The sequence below is a fragment of the Dunckerocampus dactyliophorus genome, chromosome 16 (assembly GCF_027744805.1).
Source record: "Dunckerocampus dactyliophorus isolate RoL2022-P2 chromosome 16, RoL_Ddac_1.1, whole genome shotgun sequence".
Lineage (NCBI taxonomy): Eukaryota > Metazoa > Chordata > Actinopteri > Syngnathiformes > Syngnathidae > Dunckerocampus > Dunckerocampus dactyliophorus.
Window position 1 is genome coordinate 13726245 of NC_072834.1, and position 21732 is coordinate 13747976.

Consider the following 21732-nt stretch of genomic DNA (forward strand, 5'->3'; position numbering starts at 1 on the left):
CAGTGTTAGTGGGTCTGTGTAGAACCTCAGTTGGTCTTTAGATGGAATGACTGATGCCCAGGTTGACATGGAGACCGCCTTGCAGCACAGCAACATCAGTACCGTGGTACTTTACGCCAGTGGAGCACTGAGCCGAGCGGGTCACACAGCAGCGGCAGTGGTGCTGGGCCTCATCCTGTTTCTGGGCTTCCTTTCCAACTTCCTGGTGCTAGCGGTGTTTGCACGCTTCCCGGCGCTGCGCACGCCATCCAACCTGTTGCTGGTCAATATCAGCACCAGCGACATGCTCGTCTGCGTCTTCGGGACGCCACTGAGTTTGGCGGCCAGCGTGCGAGGACAGTGGCTGAGCGGGTCGGCCGGGTGCCGCTGGTACGCTTTCTCCAACGCTCTTTTTGGTGAGTCTTCTGTTTGCATCATGTGGAAACATGCTGGTTGTCATGGCAACAGGATGCTACTCCCCCCAGGCATGGTGTCTCTTGTCTCTCTCTCTCTGTTGTCCTTGGAGCGGTACTGGGTGACACGCCGCAGCACTCGCCCAGGGTCCTCTCGCTACCGCAGGGCCCGGCTCGCTGTGACAGCTTCGTGGTTCTACTCGCTGGCGTGGACGGTGCCGCCACTTTTGGGCTGGAGCAGGTTGGTGGTACCAAACATCCTTAGCCTAATTATTTTGTTGAAGACTGGACCTGCTCTTATTTTGGACTAGTTATTGAAGAATAAATGTACTGTATGCTCCATTTGGACCTTGGTGCAGGTCTGCGCTCTAGCTGAAATAATCCGTTTTGGTCATGGTTCTGTATCATGTCATGTTTGCATGCAGCTACGGGCCGGAGGGTGCCGGCACCACGTGCTCCGTCCAGTGGGGCGACCGCTCGGGCCGGGCCCGCTCCTACGTGCTGTGTTTGCTTGTGTTCTGTCTTCTGCTGCCGTTGGGCCTTATGATATTCTGCTACGGTTCCATCCTGGTGGCCGTACGGGCGCTGGACACACGGGTGAGTGTGACATTTGATATCTCGTGTAACCACCGTGGCTAAGCGGTGTATTTACGTGCGTTTCAGGTTACCACGACCGGCCCATACTCGGCCGAACGGAGGGAGGGACGTGTGCTTCTGCTGGTAGTTGCCATGGTGACGGCCTACTTGCTGTGCTGGACACCTTACGCCGTGGTGGCAATGCTCTCGTCATTTGGACGTGTTCAAGCCGTGCCGCCTGCAGCTGCTTTGATCCCGTCGCTGCTGGCGAAGAGCAGCACGGTGCTGAATCCACTTGTTTACGTCACGCTCAACCATCAGGTAATGACTGCGTGTCATGACTCTCATGCCGCCTGAAGGTTCGCTTTTGTTTTGTCCAAGTTCTCCAGGTGCTTCTGGTACATGATTGGATGCAGCTCAGAGGCCCCGCCCCCTGCAAACCACCAGAGCTCTCCCGTTAGTGAGGATGCTGCGCCTCCAGCTGCCTGCTCGACCACACAATGACGACGTCATCTGCTGGTGGAGATGAAAGGTCATTTCACATTTTAGGAATGATCGACAGTAACCAGAGAGGAGATCTGCAGTCGTAACAGCAGTTTAATGAAGTTGACATTCTTTATGCTAGGATGACATGCCAGTGTGCACCACTAGAGGGCGCCTGCTGAGGACCACCAAAATAATTTATTAAGAAAATAGTCAAACATCTTAAAAGTCCTAAACTCAACTTTCACATTCTTGGTGAGGTGACAGCGGAGAGGGGCGGGGTCACATGATGTCACAACCTGGTCCATAGTGGCATTCTGTCCAGACGCTGACGACCACAACAAAATGTAAAACATGGCGGTGAGGCATTTATAGCTCTGGACAGGAAGTCTGCCTTTAAGGTGCATCAAAAAAAAAACCAAAGCGTTTTTGTCCTCCTAAGCAGGTCGAGGAGGTTCTGTTACTTTCCAAGTCTGAGGAGAGATGGTAAAGAGGGTGAGTGCCTCGCTATAACTACTTCCTGTGAGGCAGTGAGGAGGACAAAGTACTCACCTGTGAGCGACTGGACAGCGATGGCGACCTCATGTAGTCAGGCGGGTTGGCATGCGGGTCGTAGCCGAGGCGGGCCAGCATGGGGGCAATCTCAGCCATGTGATCCACCACCTCATCTGGGATGTGACCCACCCACTTGACCAGGGCATCTGTGTTGACCGGCTTCACCACCTGGTCTGTGGAGCGCTCCACTCTGCCCCAGGTCACAACAAGGTTAACAGAAGGGTTTCTCTGTGTGTCTTGCACTTCTGTGCTTACACTTAGTCTACACAAGAATTCTCCTGTTTTTTTTTTCCCCGGGTTGAAAAAAACCCATTACGTACACAGTTTCGGATCAATAAATAGTCACTTCCACTCGGGAACATTTTCAGGTTGGCTCACTGGGTGAAAACAATGTAATACATAAGGCACACATAAAGTACATAAAGTCTGTCGTCTTCTGCTTGACCAGAACTTGTCTAGACTGATGACAAAGTGGAATTACTTCTGCGGGTCATTTTGGAGCAACACAAAAAAAAACAGGAGAATGTCGACTGGGAGTTATGACAGTTGAAATATTCAGATCTTATGTTGGCTTGTCGGCTGCGATCACTTCTGATCATGTGACCATGGCGGGGCAGTGAAGTCATAGATTTCAGAACGTACCGGTTAGCTTGTCTACACAGCAACGTCAAGCCGGCGTTATTAGATTTCCCCACTCTTTAAGTCGTTTTCCAAAAATACCGTTTCAGGGCGCCCAGTACAACATTGCCGTGTGCTTGAAAGGCTTAAATGATAAAATACTTTGCCGTTTCAACCTGAAAACGTTCCTGTATGGACAGCCCCTTAGTCTTTTGAGTGCATAAGTTTCTTCACACTGAGAAGTACGTCAAAATGCAGTGCACTGTAAGTACCAGAACGCTGCACTCAAAACGGTCAAAATGTTGAGTGAGCAGTGCACCCTCAATGGTGGCCATCTTCACTATGTACTGTAGTGAAAGGGAGACACTAACTGGAATGTTGCAATTCACCATTGAGAAGGAGTGAAGAAAAAGAATCGGGTAAATATAGCGATTGTCATTACTACTAAGTGTGAGAGTAATAGACTTGGGCCAGCACTACAGTGTCAAAATTTGTGCACTCAGGAACTAAGTACATAGTGTACACAGTATACCTATTGAAGTGTAGTGACAGAAGTATTCAATTTGAGACACAGTAGAGGTCTTTGACCTAAGACCTGGACACGTCAAGGTGTTCCACACTCACTTGGACAGAGACACGCCTCCAGCCTTGCCAATCAATTCTTCGTGATGCAAGACCGCTGGGTCCCACTGGAGTTCCAGGAAGTGCAGCAGCTTCCTCATCTCCTGCTCGGGGTGGAGGACCAGGTGCTCGTAGCGCACGGGCAGACATCGGTCCTCGCCGGCCGCCACGCACTGATTGAACATGGTCTCCACCGCGCCGCTCCACTTGCTCAGACAGTCTCGGTGGTTGTTGAGGTCGAAGCCCGAGATGGTGACCTGAGGATGAGACAGACATGTCGTCAGTGTGGATGAAGGAAGACACATCATGTCACCATAGCAACACGGATGAGGCTCAGACACCATGGTCGCACCTTACGAGAGATGACCGAGTGGATGGAGGCTCGTCCGTCTCGCACCATCAAAACAAACTTGCTCTTAGGGAAGATGTGGGCCAAGTAAGTCAGAGACTTCAAGGCAAATGGATCCTTGTTGCAGAGACGAGGAGCAGGTTCTCCGTGACCCACGATCACCTGCAACAACATCACTGTGATGTCAGATGTGGATACTTCCGGGACATTGTACGTGTGATGATGTCACCTCTAACAGGAAGGCGCGTACAGCCGAGTCCAGAACCTGGTCGGTGACGCCGGCCTCGTCCAGCCGGATGCGCTCCTTGACAGAGCGGCTCCAGGAGGCGCGCATGGTGAGAAGGCGTGGAATGACGCGGGTCTCCTCGCCGCAGCGCACAGCATTGTGGGCGTCCAGCATTACCCTCATGAGGGTGGTGCCGCTGCGGGGAAAGCCACCGATGAAGATGAGGGGCGTGTCCTCTGGGAGGTGCTCCATTAGCGAGGTGTTGTGGTTGGCCGAGGCTCTGTGAAGCTCCGCCCAGCGCAAGCGGTGGCTTTTGGGGGGGCAGTCGAGGCCGCTGAGACCCAGGTAGAGCAATGAGGCAGAGCAAAGGAGGACGGAGCCCAGGAGGATGTTAGACCTGCTCACTCTCATTTTTGCAGGTCAACGGGCTCACTCGGTAAGGCCTGATGTCCAGAAGGCGCCGGGACACTCAGGGGTGGGTCGAGGTGGGCCCCGCCACGCTCATCGGCCAGGTCGAGTACATCTCGTCCACCTGAAACAACAGAAACACATCATGTGACCACCGGTGTGGACCAAGCTCTCTTTAAAAGCTCTTCAGAACCCTCGCTTCAGTGCTCGTCAGCTTGCTCAGGGAATTGGATCAGATCAGAGTTCATAACACCCTTGCAAGGCGCCGCCACCAATTAAACGTCTCTGGTGTTTTCACTCTCATTGACAGTTTGAGCCCAGCAAGCAGCTCACGTTACTATCGACCCAACAGAACCACACACTTCCTCATTCCTGCCCCGCTAAGTGCTGACTGGCACTTTCCTCGGGTTGGATCCATTTCCTCTTTTTCCCAACTTTGTTGTTTGGACTGGGAAGGTTCATTAGCGCTAACTCCTCTGAACTACCTTGTGGTTCTGGTACTGATTCGGCATGGGGGGGTGACCAGGAAACGCGTGCACGCTGACAAATGGGCTTGTATATTCTCAGAGAAAACCGTTCTGATCCATAGACCGCGGACCGGGCCTCCTCATCACAACGCACACATATCAACAAGTCCACTGTGATACACAAACATCGCGTGAAGGGCCAGCAACATCTGGCGGGCTGTGAGCCATGTCGGCACCGAGTCATCAGGTGAACGAGAGACGACACAACACTGGCTAGCTAGCCGCAAACAGGCGTCGTGAAAACATCGGAACCGTTCAAATGGACTTGACTCACCCCCTACTGAAAAATGTGGAGGAAAAAAAATGGAAGAACAGAACCGTTCGGAACCTCTCAGCTTCTCTGCTGCAGCGAGTATACCAGTGGAAATTTATGCGCCATTGAGTCACGAAGATGCCCCGCAACAAAGCAGGGAAGAGCCACTGGTTATTGTGGAACTTTAGACCAGTAGGCTCAGGTCCAGTTCACTATGGAGGACGAAAAAACACAAGAAAAGACCAACGCAGCGGGGAGAGCTAAGCGCTGATTGGTCGAGCACATCTGCATGGAGCTTTCCTATTGGTGGAGCGTATTCCGTCATAATACATATTTCTTTCGACTTCCGCGCTGGATATAAAAATTATTTTACCTCATCGATTATGTTCACTGAAAACCCCCATGGGAGCCAAGACCATCCAATGTCATGCACTTTCCACTTTACTGTTACAACCTTAGCCTTTTAATGAGCTTTGCAGAGCAACAAGGTAGCACTGAGCTGAGATGAATCATGCTAAATAATACATGCCAATAAATAATAAATGATTGATTTTACTAGCAGATGGCCACACAGGATGTGGTGCAAATAATGGATAGATAATGGCTGCGTCGTTTTTCTGCCATTGACTGGCTTGATATGGCCTGTTGATTGATTTGTGTGTTAGCCAACACATTAGCTGTTACTGTGAACTGAGTACAGTACATTTGTTCTGTGCAACATTTTTAAATACATATACAATGACATGAAGTTAATGGCTAAAATTTTTTATTCAATGTTGCCGATTGTCACTTCTTGTTCTGGGAATAAATCCTGCAACCTTCACATTGCCTCACAGTAGTGTGTGTGAAAACAGGAAAATGATGCAACAAACAGGAAGTCCAGCCAATTGTTCTGTGATGTGACATCATCCACACATCGGTGCACGTGTGACTAGCTTGTGCATCTAGTCCATTAAAACGATAATGCTTAGAACATACACTCCTCACACAATTTTAAGATATTTTTTTTAAGTTACATTTTTGTTTTGCCATTTGGGTTTTTCCAAACTTCCCACAGAGGGCCACATACGGAAGATTCAAAGTTAGCGGGGCCATTTTGATATTTTTTATTTTGTAAACCAACCCATGTTACAATTCTCAGACGTTATATACAGTTTAAGAAAAAAATGGCTGCGCTTTGCACCCCCCTCAGCGAATTGTTGCTTTCCTTTGTGATACATTCAAAGACCATCTGGCTGAAGTAATAAAAATAAAACATTGCACATTGTGGTGGCTCTAGTCAAATGTTTGCTCATCCATTCTGCAATGTTGATACAGCCTCCTCTAAACAGACCATTTAGCGTCCTTAACAGCACCGCTATCATGCATCTTCACGTTGGTCACATTCAGCAGCAATACAAAATTGTCACAAGAGGCTTTAAAGTTCTCCTCTGGTGGTCCTCAAGGAACCTCTGTATCAGCAGGAGCAGCGTCTTCCTGCTCAGGATTGCCAGGTAAAAGTTCTGAAATGGTCTGGATGAGGTTGTCAATCTGCTCCTCTGACAGGCGCTCCTCGCTCTCCTCCACCATCTGAGCAGAAAACGACAACATGATGTTCCCTTGCATTGTATATGGATTGTGGACCTCACTACCAGAGAATGTTCTACTGGGAACACAATAGTGTAGTCTGTACAAATAGGACAGGATGAAGACATTCACTCACAAGCTGCATCTCCACTGCTGTCTGTGGTCTGTGGTTCATGAGTTGCAGTTTCTCAGCCCTGACGATAAACACACAACATCATATGACAACCTTCACGTATGTCTCATGTTTGACTTCAGGAAGACGCTTTGACTGACTTTGTCAGCTTCTGGTGCTTCATGGTGGACAGAAACTCCTTGACTATCTCTGGACTCTGTCGGCTGCACGGCGTCTTGGACAAGTACTTCAGCGTCTGCCAAGCGTAGACAAGAGAGAGGCAAGTGTGTGTAAGATACAAGTGAAGATCTTAATGAGAGTCCTGCACAGAGCCGATGATGTCATGCACTTACCTCATACATGATGGTGTTGAGGTTCTGCTGCCCAATGCTGTGCTTGTTCTTGCTGCTGTCCTTCCTGTGTTCCTTCAGGTCTGTCAGCAGCTTGAACACCTGACACACATTTAACAACATCATTTTAATATCACTTCAGTAAAAATATTTCAAATTAAAAGAATGAGATGAAGCATATACAGTAACATATATATTAAATATAGCTTTACCTCATAGTTACTGAGCATGGCAGCATTTGCATTTTTCCTAATTATGAAAAAAACATTTTGAGTTTAGTATTACACATTCATTAACTCGGTTATGTCTACTATTTGTCATGTTCATGTACTTTGTCATCTATTCTATGACAGAATACACAATTTAATACAATAGAATGTGCTAGCAATCAGTCCAGGGTGGAGTCCCCCTCTCGCCCAAAGTCAGCTGGGATAGGTTTCAGCTTACCCGTGACACTAATGAGGACGGTATAGAAAATAAACCAGTACAGAAAACGGAGGTTAATTTTAAGTTCATTTCGTGATATTACATGCTTTGATCGATCAACCATCAGAAACGGAAGAAATCTAATATAAACCACAATTTCTACAACATTATCATAAATACATGAATTAACCGCATACTGGTAAAACAAAAAGCTATAGAATAAAACAATAATATATTCTTACACTTCCATGTTGCGAAGCTTTCTAAGATGTGGTCCAACATAAAAAAATAGTCCGTGTGAAACAAGAGATTAGACCTCCTTCGTTCCGCGGTTGGTGACTAGCAACCGTGTAACTAATTAAAAAGTAAAACACATCACAATTTCACACGGCACTTCTAAAACAGCATACATCAAATTAATTGATTTAATTTTTTTTTTTTTATCGGGATAACACATAGGTATTTTTTGTGACGACATACCAGCACGCATTTCGCTCCACCTAGCAAGAGGTGAGCACGCCTGACGCTTGGTGAGTCATCTGTTCAAAAATGATTTGTTATTTTTCTAACGTTATGCTTTCTTATGTTAATTTATATTTATCAGCACCCAGTCTGTGGACCGAAGACGTTTTAGGAACATTTGTTTCATAGTGTTTGCTAGCTACGTACAGCTATAGTAGTGATATAGAAAAATAGCAATGGTAATAATAGTTGCCAATACAAGCTACGCAAGATCGTTGGTTTGTTCTATCAAATAATCTTTTTAAAGTTCTATAAATTGTACTTTAAAGCTTAAACGAACAGAAAGCGATTATCTGTTTGTTTGACTGTGTTAAAAGGGTTAATATTGACTGTAATTTATTTACTAGCACATTCAACAACAACCACAAAAAGTCTACTGTCTGCATTCAAGATGGACACTGCTGAGGTAAAACAACAAACTAAACTTTTTTTTTTTTTTTTTTTTTTTTACATCTAAAGACAGAACGTTTGATGTGCTTAATAATGTGACCACTAAGGGTCCATGTTTGGACAGAAGTTAAGCTGCTTAACTTTTGTGAACTTTATGTCTGCTTCTTGTAATGTCATTTAAATCCTTCACTTCCACTGAATAGTGTGTTAGTCACACACACTGCATCTGTGTGCCGGTCAGGGATCCAAGCTGTGGGGAGGTCGTTTTGTGGGCGCCACTGACCCCGTGATGGAGCGCTTTAACGCGTCCATCGCTTATGACCAGAGGATGTGGGATGCTGACGTGAGAGGCAGCAAAGCCTACGTGAAGGCTCTGGAAAGGGCCAAGCTGGTCACCACAGAGGAGAGGACACAGATCCTACAAGGGCTGGACCAGGTGGGCACACATGCACACACACATAGTAGATTCCCCCCCCCCCCCCCCCCAGTGTGTGTGTTCCATAGGAAGTTTATAGATGCAGCGGCACCACATTCCTCCACATTCTGCTGACACAAAGTGAGCTGAACCACAGCAACAAGGTCACATGGCAGCTGCCAGACGCTTGACTCACACATCCAGGTCTGAGTTGAAAGGTTAGGGGCCCTGCAGCTATCTAGGGACACATAATGCAGAGAACAAACAGCAAGAATCCACTTTTCTCCACATGCACAAGATGCTGGGACCAACACTTTCATGTCCATGTTCTTAATGGTTTTTGTTGGTTCTGATCTTACTGAATGTGGTCCACATGTGCGCCTGCAGATCTCTGAGGAGTGGACCAAAGGTGTGTTTGTGATCAAAGCTGACGACGAAGACATACACACTGCCAATGAGCGCAGACTCAAGGTGATCTATCGATACATCTACACTCTTGATCAAAATGTTAAGATTAGTTGAAAAATTGCAAGAATTTACTTTTTGCACTGTTGGATTTTGATGAGGGGCCGCACAGTGGTCTAGTGGTTAGCATGTTGGCCAACACAGTTACAGTCTGGAGATCGGGAAGACCTGGGTTTGATTCTCCCTTGGGCATTTCTGTGTGGAGTTTGCATGTTCTCCCCGTGCGTGGGTTTTCTCCGGCTACTCCGGTTTCCTCCCACATTCCAATTGGGCGAATTGGCGACTCTAAATTGTCCATAGGTATGAATGTGAGTGTGAATGGTTGTTTGTCTATATGTGCCCTGCGATTGACTGGCGACCAGTCCAGGGTGAACCCCGCATGTCGCCCGAAGTCAGCTGGGATAGGCTCCAGCATGCCCCCGCGACCCTAAAGAGGAGAAGGGGTATAGAAAATGGATGGATCTTGATGAGGTACTAAGTCGAGTTTCAAAATGCAAAAAGAAGAAATGGCCATGAGACAAATATATATATTTACAGTATATGTATATGTGTGTATACAGTGGTGTGAAAAAGTGTTCGCCCCTTCCTGATTTCTTATTTTTTTGCATGTTTGTCATACTTAAATGTTTCAGATCAGGGCTGCTCACACTTTTTCAGCCTGCGAGCTACTTTTAAAATTTTTTTCAGATCATCAAAGAAATTTTAATATTAGTCATTGACAACACAACTGAACACAAAATGCAGTTTTGAAATGAAACTTTTTATTATTGAGGGAGAAAAAAACTCCAAACCTACATGTCCCTGTGTGAAAAAGTGATTTCTCCCTAAACCTAATAACTGGTTGGGCCTCTCTTAGCAGCAACAACTGCAATCAAGCCTTTGTGATAACTTGCAATGAGTCTCTTACAGTGCTGTGGAGGAATTTTGGCCCACTCATCTTTGCAGAATTGTTGTAATTCAGTCACATGGGAGGGTTTTCAAGCAACTAATCAACCGCCTTTTTAAGGTCATGCCACAGCATCTCAATAGGATTCAGGTCAGAACTTTCACCAGGCCACTCCAAAGTCTTCATTTTGTTTTTCTTCAGCCATTCAGAGGTGGACTTTCTGGTGTGTTTTGGATCATTGTCCTGCTGCAGAACCCAAGTTCGTTTCAGCTTGAGGTCACGAACAGATGACCGGACATTCTCCTTCAGGATTTTTTGATTGATAGCAGAATTCATGGTTCCATTTATCACAGTAACTCTTTCAGGTCCAAAAGCAGCAAAACAGGCCTGGGGTGGAGGACAACAGGGGGCGGGGTTGTCACTTTTTCACACAGGGCCTTGTAGGTTTGTTTTTTTTCTCCCATAATAATAAAAAGTTTCTTTTTTAAAAACTGTCTTTTGTGTTCACTTGTGTTGTTATTGACTAATAGTTCCAATAAATTTGATGACCTGAAACATTTAAGTGTGACAAACATGCATAAAAATAAAAACCAGGAAGGGGGCAAACTCTTTCACACCACTGTATATGTATGCATATAGTACATCTATCTATCTGTGTGTGTGTCTGTGTTTGCAGGAGCTGATAGGCACCGCTGCGGGGAAGCTGCACACAGGAAGGAGCAGGAACGACCAGGTTGAGGCAGGGTTAGGGGAATGTGTGTCACTTTCTTTTTGGCTCCTTCACAAATGTTGGTGTGACCCGCCTCAGGTGGTGACCGACATGCGCCTGTGGCTGCGTGACGCCATCTCCACCCTGATGGACAGCGCTTTGCTGCTCATCTCCACCATGGTGGAGCGGGCCGCTGCGTAAGGCCATACCGCATGGACGCGCTGAGTTGTGCACATGACATCTCTTAAATGCTTGTTTGAATCCCAGAGAGATGGATGTGCTGTTTCCTGGTTACACACACATGCAAAGAGCTCAGCCAATCAGATGGAGCCACTGGATCCTGAGGTCAGCTTCAAGTCTTGTCTTGTCTTCACATGACGGTCAGCGGCTCACTTCTTTCCTTTCTTACTCCTTGCGTCCTGCTGGACGTGAAGCTACGCCGTGGCTTTGAGGCGGGACGTGGAACGTCTGCAGGAGATCAAGAGGAGAGTCAACGTCTTACCTCTGGGCAGGTATACACACCTTGGCTCACTTAAGGCCCTGTCACACCTTGACGATTTAGCCAGCGCATGCCCGACGTGATCATTTTGATGGCATACGTTGAACTGTCAATGTTTTTTTCAATTTTGGGCGTATACATAGTGTATTCATAACAAATTCGACGTATACATGACGTATTAGTAACTTATATAGAACGTTTCTATAACTTATACACAACTTATACCAACGAATGCGTAGTGTGTTGCCGGCATTCACAACTTATGCCCAACGCCAGTCTAACTTATGCAAACCACACGGCAGCATATGGCCGACGATCACGTGCTGTAGCCTATAAAAAGGCTGCCACTTGATGACTCAAATCATTACCTCACTAGACATCGCAGTGTCAACATCACCATCATGCTGAAGAAAATTTCGAAGACCGCTGACAAGAAGTATCAGGACAGTGACGGAGGCTGAGGGCAAGGACGTTGACGTGGACGTGGACGTGGACGTGGACGTAAGAAGGCTCCATCACCACCCACAGCCTCCCCCTTCCACTCTCACTCTGATGGAGATGACACAGGTTCTAACGCCTTTCAGGCATCGTCAGTGGTATCGGAAGCGGCTTCCCCAGTGGCCTCCATCTCCTCTCAGCCAACCCTTGCCAAGAAGAGAGCCAAGAAGACACAGTTTTGTCTCAATGTCCAAGAGGAGCAGCTGATGTGTGATTTCCTTCGTGAGAACACCATCCTCTGGGACATCAAGAAGACTGACTACCGGAGAGTGGACAAGAAGGCAAAGGTACGCTTGGTATTATCTTGACGTATTACGACTTGTGCGTAACTTACAAATAACGTGTGTGAACGGGCGTCAACGATCACATAACTTATTGCCCGCGTATGCGGGGCTTATGAATCATACGTTGACATACGTTGAAAAGTTTTGTGCATGCACAAAATTTTTGGACGACTTGGACGTACTACGACGTATGCCGGCGTGCTTCAGCGTGCTCTTAACTTATACAAAACTTACCCATAACGTATTCCACGTACGCCATCGTATTGCCCAAATTTTTCATACGTTGTTGGCGTACGCTGGCTAAATCGTCAAGGTGTGACAGGGCCTTTAACAACATATGCAGTATGTGATCACTTCCTGTCGTTTTCAGTGGTGCCATCGCTGGAACACCGTTTAACATTGACAGGGAGCTGCTAAGAAAAGGTCAGACCGTCCAAAAAGATGCAAAGTTCTCAGTGTTGGTGTTTGATTTCACTTGTGATTTTTAATGAAATGAGTGAAAGGAGTGTGTGTTGCTGACAGAGTTGTCTTTTGATGAGATCAGCTTGAACAGCATGGACGCCACCGCACAACGAGATTTTGTTGGTGCGTTGAACAGCAAGTCAGTCAGCTGTCTATCAAATTCCCATTATTTATGTGTGTGTGTGTTTGTGTGTGCACCAGTGGAGTTCTTGTTCTGGGCCTCGCTGTGTTTGACTCACCTCAGTAAGATGGCTGAGGACCTTCTGCTTTACAGCACCAAAGAGTTCTCATTCGTCACACTCTCTGATGCCTACAGGTCAGTTTGGTAATGATATCATCAAATATCTCGTGATAGCTTTGTTGTATGTGCACGAGAACAGTTAGTCCATGAACAAATAAAGGTTCTGATAGATTCAAAGCAACAATATGTTGTCATTTTACCTTCAAAATCATTGTGACGTTAAACTGACTTCTAATATGGATAGTATCTCTCTTGTTGCCATGGTGGCCATTACTGTATCCCAGTTGCCGCACTTGCATACTTACTCTTACTGGAGACTTTTGAGTGCATAAGTGCGTTCAAAAAAATCAGTACTTGTTCAGTAGTCAGTACTTGGATGTTGCAAGATCTTGCAAGATTAAAACTTGAGTCATTTTAGTTTTATTTATTTGTATATTATACACTTTTGTTAAAGTCATTTTTTATTTTTTGCACTTTTATTTGTCATTTTTATTTTTACTTTATTTATTCCTTCATTTATTTTTAAAATTTTATTTATATATTTTATACCTTTTTATCTAAGTTAATACAAGCAAATGTATTTGTTTTTCAAACTCACCTATCATCATTTGAAACATTAATACACATAATTGCATGTCCAAAGTGCTTTTTAGAGGAATTTATTAAGGCATTTTATCAAGAAAATGAGGAAGAACATGACAACTGCATGCACACAAATGCATAAATTAAGTTACATATAAAAAAAAATCTGATATTTCACTTAACTAGCTAACTGTACAATGAACATATACCAAGGAGAAAGATAACTAAATTATGGCTCAATTTACTCCAAGATAAGTCAGACATCAGTTGTATATTGCATATTTTTATGTACTGTAATTTCTGGTGTGTAAGCCGCTACTTTTTTCTTCAACTTCATTATCATGTCTGTGATTAGAAGCTTGTTGTGTTTGCAGATACATATAATTATACTGTTACATGTTGACCAGTAGAGGGCACTGTGGGACTGCGGATAAAAGTTGTAAAGAACAACTAGGCTTGTTATTCTACACCACCCACAAAACAAAGCTGTGCTACTATATATACGGCAGAGTGTCATTACAGCTTTAGTTCATCAGGAAGTGATGGTGTGACGTCACGAGCAGGAGAGCTAGGCTCAGTGCTAGCTGTGTGTGTCGAGAGAGTTGGGAAGTGTGTTTATGTTGGCGTGGATGTAAAGTCCTGCAGTGTTCTCCGCTGTTAATAAAGCGATTTAAAGTGCATCGGTGACGTGAGTCTCTCCTTCCCCACAACAAGCGGCATTACCGTATTGACCAGTGCACATTGTCTCACACCAGGAAATAAACGGTGTCACTGTAGTAGCAAGCTCCAAAGAAGACGGCTTTTTTTATGTCGAACAACTGACAGTTTGTGTGGATCTTGTGAATGATTGTGACTGAGCTAGGACTCAGTAATTAAAGTCTACACACGATGGCTTCATTGATTAAAAAACAAAACTTTTTCGTGCATGAAGCTTCTGCTTGAGTCGGTATTTTGGCCGCTATATTCAAGTTCCTTGGCACACATCAGCGAGGACCTCACCTGGTCTCACAACACCCAACAAATTCTGAAGAAGTCCCAAAGGAGACTGTACTTCCTGAGAAGACTGAGGAAATTTGGCATGTCCACCATAATCCTTAGTTGCCTCTACAGATGCACTATGGAAAGTGTCCTTACTGCCTCCATCACTGTTTGGTACGGTAACTGTACAACACGTGATAGGAAGGCACTCCAGCGGGTGATCAAGACCTCACAGAACATTGTTGGGGCAGCCCTCCCCTCACTGCAAGACATTTATAAATCTAGAGTCCTACGCAGAACACACAACCTCATCAAGGACAGCACACATCCACAACACTCATTATTCACACTCCTACCGTCAGGCAGACGCTACAGGAGTTTGAAGTCCAGGACCACAAGGCTGGCAAACAGCTTTTACCCACAGGCCATCAGGCTTCTCAATGAAGCACTCACACACGCCGCACGCAACACACGTACACACTCATAGCACTTTATTTATTTATTTATTTATTTGTATTATTTATCTGTATTAATGTCTCTTCTGTTGTTGTTGTTTAATTTATTGGTACATACTGTATGTTTCTTATGTTCTTATTCTTTTTCTTGTGTTTTCTTTCTTTTCTTGGGAGAATGAACAGAATAAGAATTTCATTGCATAGTATAACTGCTGTCATGTCTCACTAACAGGACATTTTTCAGTAATGCTCAATGATTTTTCCTCTACAGTCGTTCCCCTCTCCACTGGCGTGCCCCAGGGTTCAATCCTTGGGCCTACCTTATTTTCACTATACAATACAGGCATAAATGCATACAATACATTAAGACCAATCACCTCCAGACACAATGTCCATTTTAATTTTTATTCTGATAATGTACAGCTCTACCTACCATAAATGCTGAGTGACAAGAATGCACTAGATCCCCTCCACAGCTGTCTGCACGACATCAAATAATGGCTGTCACAGAACTTCAATTAAATGAAGGAACAGAGTGTGTTGTTTTTAGCCTTGATTCATCTTACAGTGCACCCAATTTTAACACTTCTACCCCTCTTTTTGCTCCTGCTATGAAGAACCTTGGTGTGATATTTGACAGTAGTCTGAAGTTTGTTAAACAAATCAGTTCTGTAGTAAGAGCAGTTTTTTTCCACCTTACACTCCTGGCAAAGGTAAAACCCTATTTATCAAGAGCGGACCTTGAAAAAACAATACAGTACATGCATTCATCAGCTCTAGACTCATTATTGCCCTCTATACTGGAGTAAATCAGTCCCTCCTCTGCAGGCTCTAGTTGGTGCAAAACGCAGCTGCTCGCCTCCTCACTAATGCTCCAAAACATGCTCATATCACTCCAGTTCTCTTTTCTCTCCATTGGCTACCAATACATTCGAGAGTCCATTTTAAGCTAGCACTAGTCTCTGCAATAGTAGCAGAACATTTGAATCACACTTTAACTGTGTTGTTAAGAGCCATGATGGGTTGTGTTCAAAGACACCAGGTAATTTAAGTTGAATTCACATGTTTTGCGTGTAGATGTATTTTCTGGGATTTCCGAACATACTTAAATGTAGCCGTTTGTAATTCAGCAGTAAGACTTACGTTAGTCACTGTCGTCTAGTGACAATGAGGAAGTGTCATTCCCAGGACGAGCTGACTAGAGACGTGTTTGTGAGTTGGAGGTACATACAGTATATGGTTTTGGAATTGCACTGCTGTTGATATGTTCAGGTCAGAACAAAGTTATTAAAGAGTGTCAGACTCTGTATGACAGTGGGGGACACTATTGTGCCTGAGTCTTCCATCTTAAGGTTTGGCTTGACATGATGTGCATGCAGTAATTACGCAAAAAAATGTAATTAATATTAATGTAATGTAATTACTTACCGCTGTTAACACGCTATTTTTGGCAGCCTTGTGTGTGTGTGTGTGTGTATATATATATATACTGTATATATAATTGTAATTTATAATAATGCTAATAATAATTTTATAAATCATTTTTGTGTTGGATGCCCTTTTTTTCCTAGCTTGAGCAACTGCCCCACAAAATGTCTGTGCACGTGTCTGCTGAGGAATTAAGTACATAATGTATATAGTACTCTGATTGAAGTGCATTGATGGATGTATTCCATTTGAGGTACAGCACAGGAATCACAAATTTTAGTGGGATGTGCGTGGTTTTGTGTCTTTGTGTACTTGTGTGCACAGTGCTTGTAAAGGGATCAATGACATGATGTAACACACACACAGTGTTAGTGTTTACCACACACATTTGTTATCTGGTCGCCATGTCTTTGTCACTGAAGTGTTTGTGTGTTTTTAGCAGTCACTTGACACCTGTAGTGGGGGGCAAACAAAGAACAAATGTTCCTTCCTGCTACTTGTGTATCATCACATGACATCACAGTCAAACAAAGAACAAATGTTCCTTCCTGCTACTTGTGTATCATCACATGACATCACAGTCAAATGCGGCCCGCTTTTTTTTTTTTTTTACTATGGCACATATCACAGAAAACAAAAACTACAAACGGCCCAAATCCCCCCCAAAATGGCCGATGACTGGTGCGTCTTGAAGTGTATGGTTTCAAATATTAAAGTGGCCCCCCACACACTTAAATTTTTCTATATGCTGCACTACTTGAAGGACTCATTGTCGTGACTTAAAGCATTTTTTAAACATGTTTGCATGTGTACATGTGCAGCACAGGCAGCAGTTTGATGCCCCAGAAGAAGAACGCTGACAGTTTGGAGCTGATCAGAAGCAAAGCAGGACGAGTCTTTGGCAGAGTAAGACCTCTTGCTTTTCACCGAAACGATGCATTGAATGTTAGGTGGCGTTTGATGTACTGTGTCGTTGCAGTGTGCAGGCTTCATGATGACCTTGAAGGGCCTGCCGAGTTCGTACAACAAGGACCTGCAGGTACCAACATGACCTTCACCTCTCCATATGACCTTTGTGAGGTGTTTGCGTGGTGGGTGTGTTCCTCAGGAAGACAAGGAGGCCATGTTTGACTGCTATGACTCTGTCCACGCCGTGCTGCAGGTCACCACTGGGGTCATCTCCACCCTCAAGGTCAGAGGTCAAAGCTTCTCCATTTTCTCCACGTCATAAAGTACTTTGCAGGTGATGTGGAGGTGGTCTGTGCACTTCTGTTTCAGATCAATGTGAGCGTGATGGAGGCGGCTCTAAGTGCGGACATGTTGGCGACTGACCTTGCGTACTACCTGGTCAGGAAGGGGGTGAGATGCTCCTTCATCACGTCCATCATAAACACATTCAATTAATGGTCCATACATTGTGTACCTAAAGAAGTGACCGCCAAGTGTATGTTTAAATGTTTCCAGGTGGCGTTCAGGGACGCTCACGCTCTGTCGGGTAAAGTTGTGTTCACAGCTGAGTCACGAAATATTACCTTGACCCAACTCACCTTGGAAGACCTGGCCGCTATCAGGTGATTGTCTCTAACCGCACACACATATTGTCTTCAAAAATACAGATGCACACAATCACACTGTCTCACACATACACTGCCACACACACACACACACACTCACTCACTCACTCACACACACACACACACTCACTCACTTACACACTCTTTCACACACACACACACACAAGCACACACACTACGGCACACTTACGCACTCTCACACACATGCGTTCACACACTCTCTATGACACATGTACAGTCAGTCAGTCATGACATTGTCTGTGTCTCCAGCCCGCTGTTTGAAAGCGACGTGGCGTCTGTGTGGGACTACGGCAGCAGCGTGGAGCAGTACAGCGCCACAGGTGGCACGGCCAGGAGCAGTGTTGGGGAACAGGTACAACACCTGCGCACGTGGCTGACGCAACAGAAAAAACACTAGTGAAAGCGTTCACACCTTTTAACTCTGAATCAGGTTTACTGGCTGGAAATAAATCATGATTGAAGCAGGAAAATGTACTGTGTGCAGTTTTATTATTAATATTGTAGACAAGAATCACAGTTAATTTACTTAATAATTACAAATTAAGATGCACTATGGCAAATTACTATGCACTAATCTAAATTGTTAACATTTCTATAATTTAATCTAATAAAATATATTAAAGAATTAGAGAAAATAGTCAAATATGAATTTGTGGGGCGGGGGTGTGCTTAATTACTGGATCAGAACCAATGTTGTGAGCACCAGAGAGAAAGCATCAAACCACAAGCGGGTTGCTTTCAGAGTTGCAGCCAAGTTGGACCGGTACACGACCCGTCCATCAAGGGGCTGAGTGGGCCTGAAGATGTCCATCATGGGCTGTCCTGTCCAGAAGCGACACTGCTGGACGATGGCATCCAGCTGAGGAGAATGGGATATTTCTTTAAGGTTGAACTCCCATAATCTATGCATATATATATGTGTGTGTGTGTGTGTGTGTGTGAGATGATGAAGGTGAGCGTCCACTGAGGGTCTCACCTGCCGACTGCTGACTGCCAGCCTCTGGTGGAAGACGGTCCAGGCTACGGCTTGCTCACATCCCGGCGTGGTCATGGAGCCCACGTAGCGGTAGTAGGCGTGCAGGTCCTTGGAGGAGGGAATAATGTCGCTGAGCTGAAAGTTTGCTATCACTGCTGTGGTGCCTTGGTGAGGAAGAAGAGTATAAGTGAAAGAAAGTCTGCTGGTCCTCCGCCTCCTGTACTGGCATCATGTGTACCATTATGCTGCACTTGGCCCAAAGCTGCTATGACAGCATCCAGGTGAGGATGATCCTCGCTCGTTTCCTGTCGGCAGAAAACCATCATCTGTCCACACACGCTAACATGCTGAAGAAGTTAGCAGTACCTCAAACAGGAAGGCCAGCAGGGCAATTCCCGACATGTCATGTTCTGCCTCTGTCAAAGATCCGTAGGGCTCCTTGATGTGTACGATGTGAAGCTGATGCACACACAAGCTCATGATTGGCTCATTGAAACAATATTTCACGTAAGTCATTGTGTGTGTTTATATAGGTATGCAGTCCTGAGGCTGTGTCTTAAATAGAAGTACACTTCAATAAGTATACTGTGCATACTGTGTACTTAGTTCCTGAGGGGGTGCATCCAGTGTGTTTACCTCCATAGGGAACCTCTCTCCATCGATGGTGTGTTCTGATCCAGGTGTCCCGCTGGCCCCCCAGTGGAAGTGAAACTGAGCGGCCCTGTAGTGACCTGGCAGAGCTCCTCCAGTCAGTCTGACGGACTGAGGAAGGTGAAAGTGAGCTGCAAGGGAACAGAAGAAGAAGAAGAATGAAGAGCCATAATGGTGAGTCAAGATGGTGGATGGCGCATCACCAGAGTGTCCTTTGTTTTCCACGGTGATGTTGATCCGGTCTGTGTGACCTATGAACTCCAGGGGAGGCAGTGCCGTGTTCATGTGCACTTTGCTGCTCACGATGTTGATGGGAGACTGGCGTAGTCCTCCACAGCGAGGAAACTGGGCCGACCAGTGACCCGGGTCTACATGACAGCATGCATCACAAATGGACTGACAAAGTTTCACTTCGTTCGGTACCCTATTTAACATTCTACTTTTTGTAAGACAAGACAAAATGATAATTTTCCTGATCTCACGGAACTGTGTACCTAATGAAGTGGCTGCTGGAAGCGCCTCCCCCTGGTGTAAAATGTCACTACATCACAGATGAACTTATAGTCGGGCTGTGTTTCAAATGGAATACAGTACAAGGGTGACCATATTTTGATTACCGAAAACCTGGACACTTGGCCCTGAAATGGGATACTCAAAGTTTACTCAAAGATGCCTTAATTGCCTAAATTTCTATATTACGGTACAAAATACTATCTATAACCAAAGACACAACTTCCAAAGGGAGAACGTTCCAAATGGTCAAAGTGATTCCAAAGACAGAATGACACAGGAACCAGAAGTCAAATACTTTTTTTATTGTCAGGCAAAATGTGACCTCTAAAGTTGCAAGAGCTTGGGAATTTCAACCACCATTGTGGGTTTGGTCACCCCAGTCAGTATGCTTCAAAAGGTATACTATGTACACTGTGTACATAATGTAGTGCTGGCCCAAAACCATTACGTCGTTGCTTTTACTGGAAATGAGAATCACAGTATTTACCCACTTCCTCTTCTCTCTTTTTTCATGGTGAATTGCAACCACTGAAGTTAGTCCCTCCCTCTCTGCTACGTAGCCAAAATGGCAACTGTTGAGTCAAGTGTTCATCACTGCACATTTTGCGTGCGTCATCCGGGTACTGACAGTGCACTGCAGTTTGTCATACATGTCAGTGTGAACGCACTTATGCACTCAAAAGACTTAAGCCTTAGTACGTGAGTGCCCCAATTGAGACACATCCATGCAGTCTTACCTCTGCAGGTGTCATCACAGGAGTACTGGTTCTGGTAACACCACTGAGCTGTGCACACACAAACACACATTATCATCAATTATTTGATCTTCTCTGGTTAATAACGGATGTTTGGCACCTTCTCATTCACCCTTGGCCTCCCACACACAACATGACATTGTGTGTTGGTGAGAACTTATGAGATGCTGCGTTCTCATGAGACAACACCCAGGTGCAGGCTACACCTGTGTCACTCAGATGATAACACAGCCCTCTTGTCTTTGGTCATGTGACAATTAAACAACCTTTGAAACCAAGGGTAAATAGTCTGTTCCCTATCATGTCCATCATATGGATAAAAGTATTGGGACAAATTCCACGTTGGCAATCCAATGTAGATCAATATATGCTAAATAAGCTAAACTGTCTGAACCAAACATCCACGTCTTAGCTTTGTGTTACAGGTGACAGAGCTAATTTGTGTAATATCCAATAAATGCCAATGTAGGTCAATATATGCTAATCTGAACAAAACATCCACATCTTAGCTTTGTGTTACCAGGTGACAAAACTATTTTGTGTAATATCTAATCTCATTTATTGCATTCATATAAGTCGAGGGCTAATTAACAAGCTGCAGGCCAAATATAGATCCCCGGGCTGCACTTTGGACACCCCCGTTGTAGTCAGTTAAAGTTCATCTACAAAGATGTTGCAACGTCCTACCTGTGCACAGAGAGAGAAGATAAAGACCAACTATCAGGCAGAGTAGATCCATGATGGGCTCCAGCTTCAGAACAAAACACTGATGGTTCTTCTGCTGGCAACCCCCTGACCTTAAGAGCTGCAGGAGGGCGGGAGCTGCTAATGAGGTGGGTGTGTTTGTGTGGAACAAAAAACCCAGGGACACCTGCTGGGAAAGGCTTCATTTTGTAAAATTCATTATTGTATGCTAACATACTAGTTATTTGATGTATGAAGTCATCTACCTTTAACCTATTGGTC

General features: G+C 45.1%; 5 protein-coding genes across 7 annotated transcripts; 2 read left to right on the plus strand and 3 right to left on the minus strand.

Annotated features, from left to right (window-relative positions):
• The first annotated feature begins 10 nt into the window (after positions 1–10).
• tmtops3b (teleost multiple tissue opsin 3b) lies at positions 11–7235 on the plus strand. Of its 3 annotated transcripts, none has more exons than XM_054756011.1 (5): positions 11–633; positions 818–989; positions 1056–1289; positions 1350–1500; positions 6830–7235. In XM_054756011.1, the coding sequence occupies exons 1-4, from the start codon at positions 47–49 to the stop codon at positions 1470–1472; spliced, it is 1116 nt and encodes a 371-aa protein (XP_054611986.1). In that variant the 5' UTR covers positions 11–46; the 3' UTR covers positions 1473–1500; positions 6830–7235. The 3 variants fall into 3 exon arrangements, with proteins under 3 accessions (XP_054611986.1, XP_054611987.1, XP_054611985.1); XM_054756012.1 differs by lacking the exon at positions 6830–7235 and having other exon boundaries at positions 11–395; positions 465–633; positions 1350–6587; XM_054756010.1 differs by lacking the exon at positions 6830–7235 and having other exon boundaries at positions 1350–6587.
• Positions 1548–5270, minus strand: LOC129169512 (protein-tyrosine sulfotransferase 1-like). The gene is made up of 6 exons (XM_054756013.1): positions 5030–5270; positions 3824–4352; positions 3598–3756; positions 3249–3502; positions 2004–2196; positions 1548–1924 (listed from the first exon to the last, which is right to left on the minus strand). The coding sequence occupies exons 2-6, from the start codon at positions 4229–4231 to the stop codon at positions 1889–1891; spliced, it is 1050 nt and encodes a 349-aa protein (XP_054611988.1). The 5' UTR covers positions 4232–4352; positions 5030–5270; the 3' UTR covers positions 1548–1888.
• On the minus strand, positions 5565–7754 carry crcp (calcitonin gene-related peptide-receptor component protein). The gene is made up of 6 exons (XM_054756018.1): positions 7705–7754; positions 7249–7285; positions 7040–7138; positions 6848–6942; positions 6711–6768; positions 5565–6577 (listed from the first exon to the last, which is right to left on the minus strand). Exons 1-6 carry the CDS (start codon positions 7710–7712, stop codon positions 6449–6451), a joined length of 426 nt encoding a protein of 141 aa, XP_054611993.1. The 5' UTR covers positions 7713–7754; the 3' UTR covers positions 5565–6448.
• Positions 7755–7918: 164 nt separating this feature from the next.
• On the plus strand, positions 7919–18595 carry asl (argininosuccinate lyase). Its single transcript, XM_054756006.1, has 17 exons — positions 7919–7992; positions 8332–8390; positions 8616–8810; positions 9177–9260; positions 10817–10873; positions 10949–11046; positions 11117–11194; positions 11284–11361; positions 12501–12553; positions 12653–12715; positions 12794–12908; positions 17098–17182; positions 17256–17315; positions 17385–17468; positions 17555–17635; positions 17741–17847; positions 18121–18595. Exons 2-17 carry the CDS (start codon positions 8376–8378, stop codon positions 18266–18268), a joined length of 1401 nt encoding a protein of 466 aa, XP_054611981.1. The 5' UTR covers positions 7919–7992; positions 8332–8375; the 3' UTR covers positions 18269–18595.
• ca4c (carbonic anhydrase IV c) lies at positions 18444–21505 on the minus strand. Its single transcript, XM_054755751.1, has 7 exons — positions 21454–21505; positions 20749–20796; positions 19484–19866; positions 19214–19306; positions 19086–19152; positions 18848–19011; positions 18444–18730 (listed from the first exon to the last, which is right to left on the minus strand). Exons 1-7 carry the CDS (start codon positions 21503–21505, stop codon positions 18545–18547), a joined length of 993 nt encoding a protein of 330 aa, XP_054611726.1. The 3' UTR covers positions 18444–18544.
• Positions 21506–21732: the final 227 nt, after the last annotated feature.

Bases quoted from the DNA above. Each gene is read 5' to 3' on its own strand.
- tmtops3b (XM_054756011.1), top strand. From the start codon at position 47: ATGACTGATGCCCAGGTTGACATGGAGACCGCCTTGCAGCACAGCAAC. The intron at 634-817 runs GTTGGTGGTACC...GTTTGCATGCAG, and splicing joins CCACTTTTGGGCTGGAGCAG to CTACGGGCCGGAGGGTGCCG. The intron at 1,290-1,349 runs GTAATGACTGCG...GTTTTGTCCAAG, and splicing joins ACGTCACGCTCAACCATCAG to TTCTCCAGGTGCTTCTGGTA.
- LOC129169512 (XM_054756013.1), bottom strand. From the start codon at position 4,231: ATGAGAGTGAGCAGGTCTAACATCCTCCTGGGCTCCGTCCTCCTTTGC. The intron at 3,757-3,823 runs GTGACATCATCA...ATGTTGTTGCAG, and splicing joins TACGCGCCTTCCTGTTAGAG to GTGATCGTGGGTCACGGAGA. The intron at 2,197-3,248 runs GTGAGTGTGGAA...GACCTGGGGCAG, and splicing joins GGAGGCGTGTCTCTGTCCAA to AGTGGAGCGCTCCACAGACC.
- crcp (XM_054756018.1), bottom strand. The intron at 6,769-6,847 runs GTCAGTCAAAGC...GTTTATCGTCAG, and splicing joins AAGCACCAGAAGCTGACAAA to GGCTGAGAAACTGCAACTCA. The intron at 6,578-6,710 runs GTGAGTGAATGT...TTTTCTGCTCAG, and splicing joins CAGCAGTGGAGATGCAGCTT to ATGGTGGAGGAGAGCGAGGA.
- asl (XM_054756006.1), top strand. The intron at 10,874-10,948 runs GTTGAGGCAGGG...GACCCGCCTCAG, and splicing joins GAAGGAGCAGGAACGACCAG to GTGGTGACCGACATGCGCCT. The intron at 11,362-12,500 runs GTATACACACCT...TGTCGTTTTCAG, and splicing joins AACGTCTTACCTCTGGGCAG to TGGTGCCATCGCTGGAACAC.
- ca4c (XM_054755751.1), bottom strand. From the start codon at position 21,505: ATGGATCTACTCTGCCTGATAGTTGGTCTTTATCTTCTCTCTCTGTGC. The intron at 19,307-19,483 runs GTAAACACACTG...TGTGTGCATCAG, and splicing joins GAGAGAGGTTCCCTATGGAG to CTTCACATCGTACACATCAA. The intron at 18,731-18,847 runs GTGAGACCCTCA...CATTCTCCTCAG, and splicing joins TGGCAGTCAGCAGTCGGCAG to CTGGATGCCATCGTCCAGCA.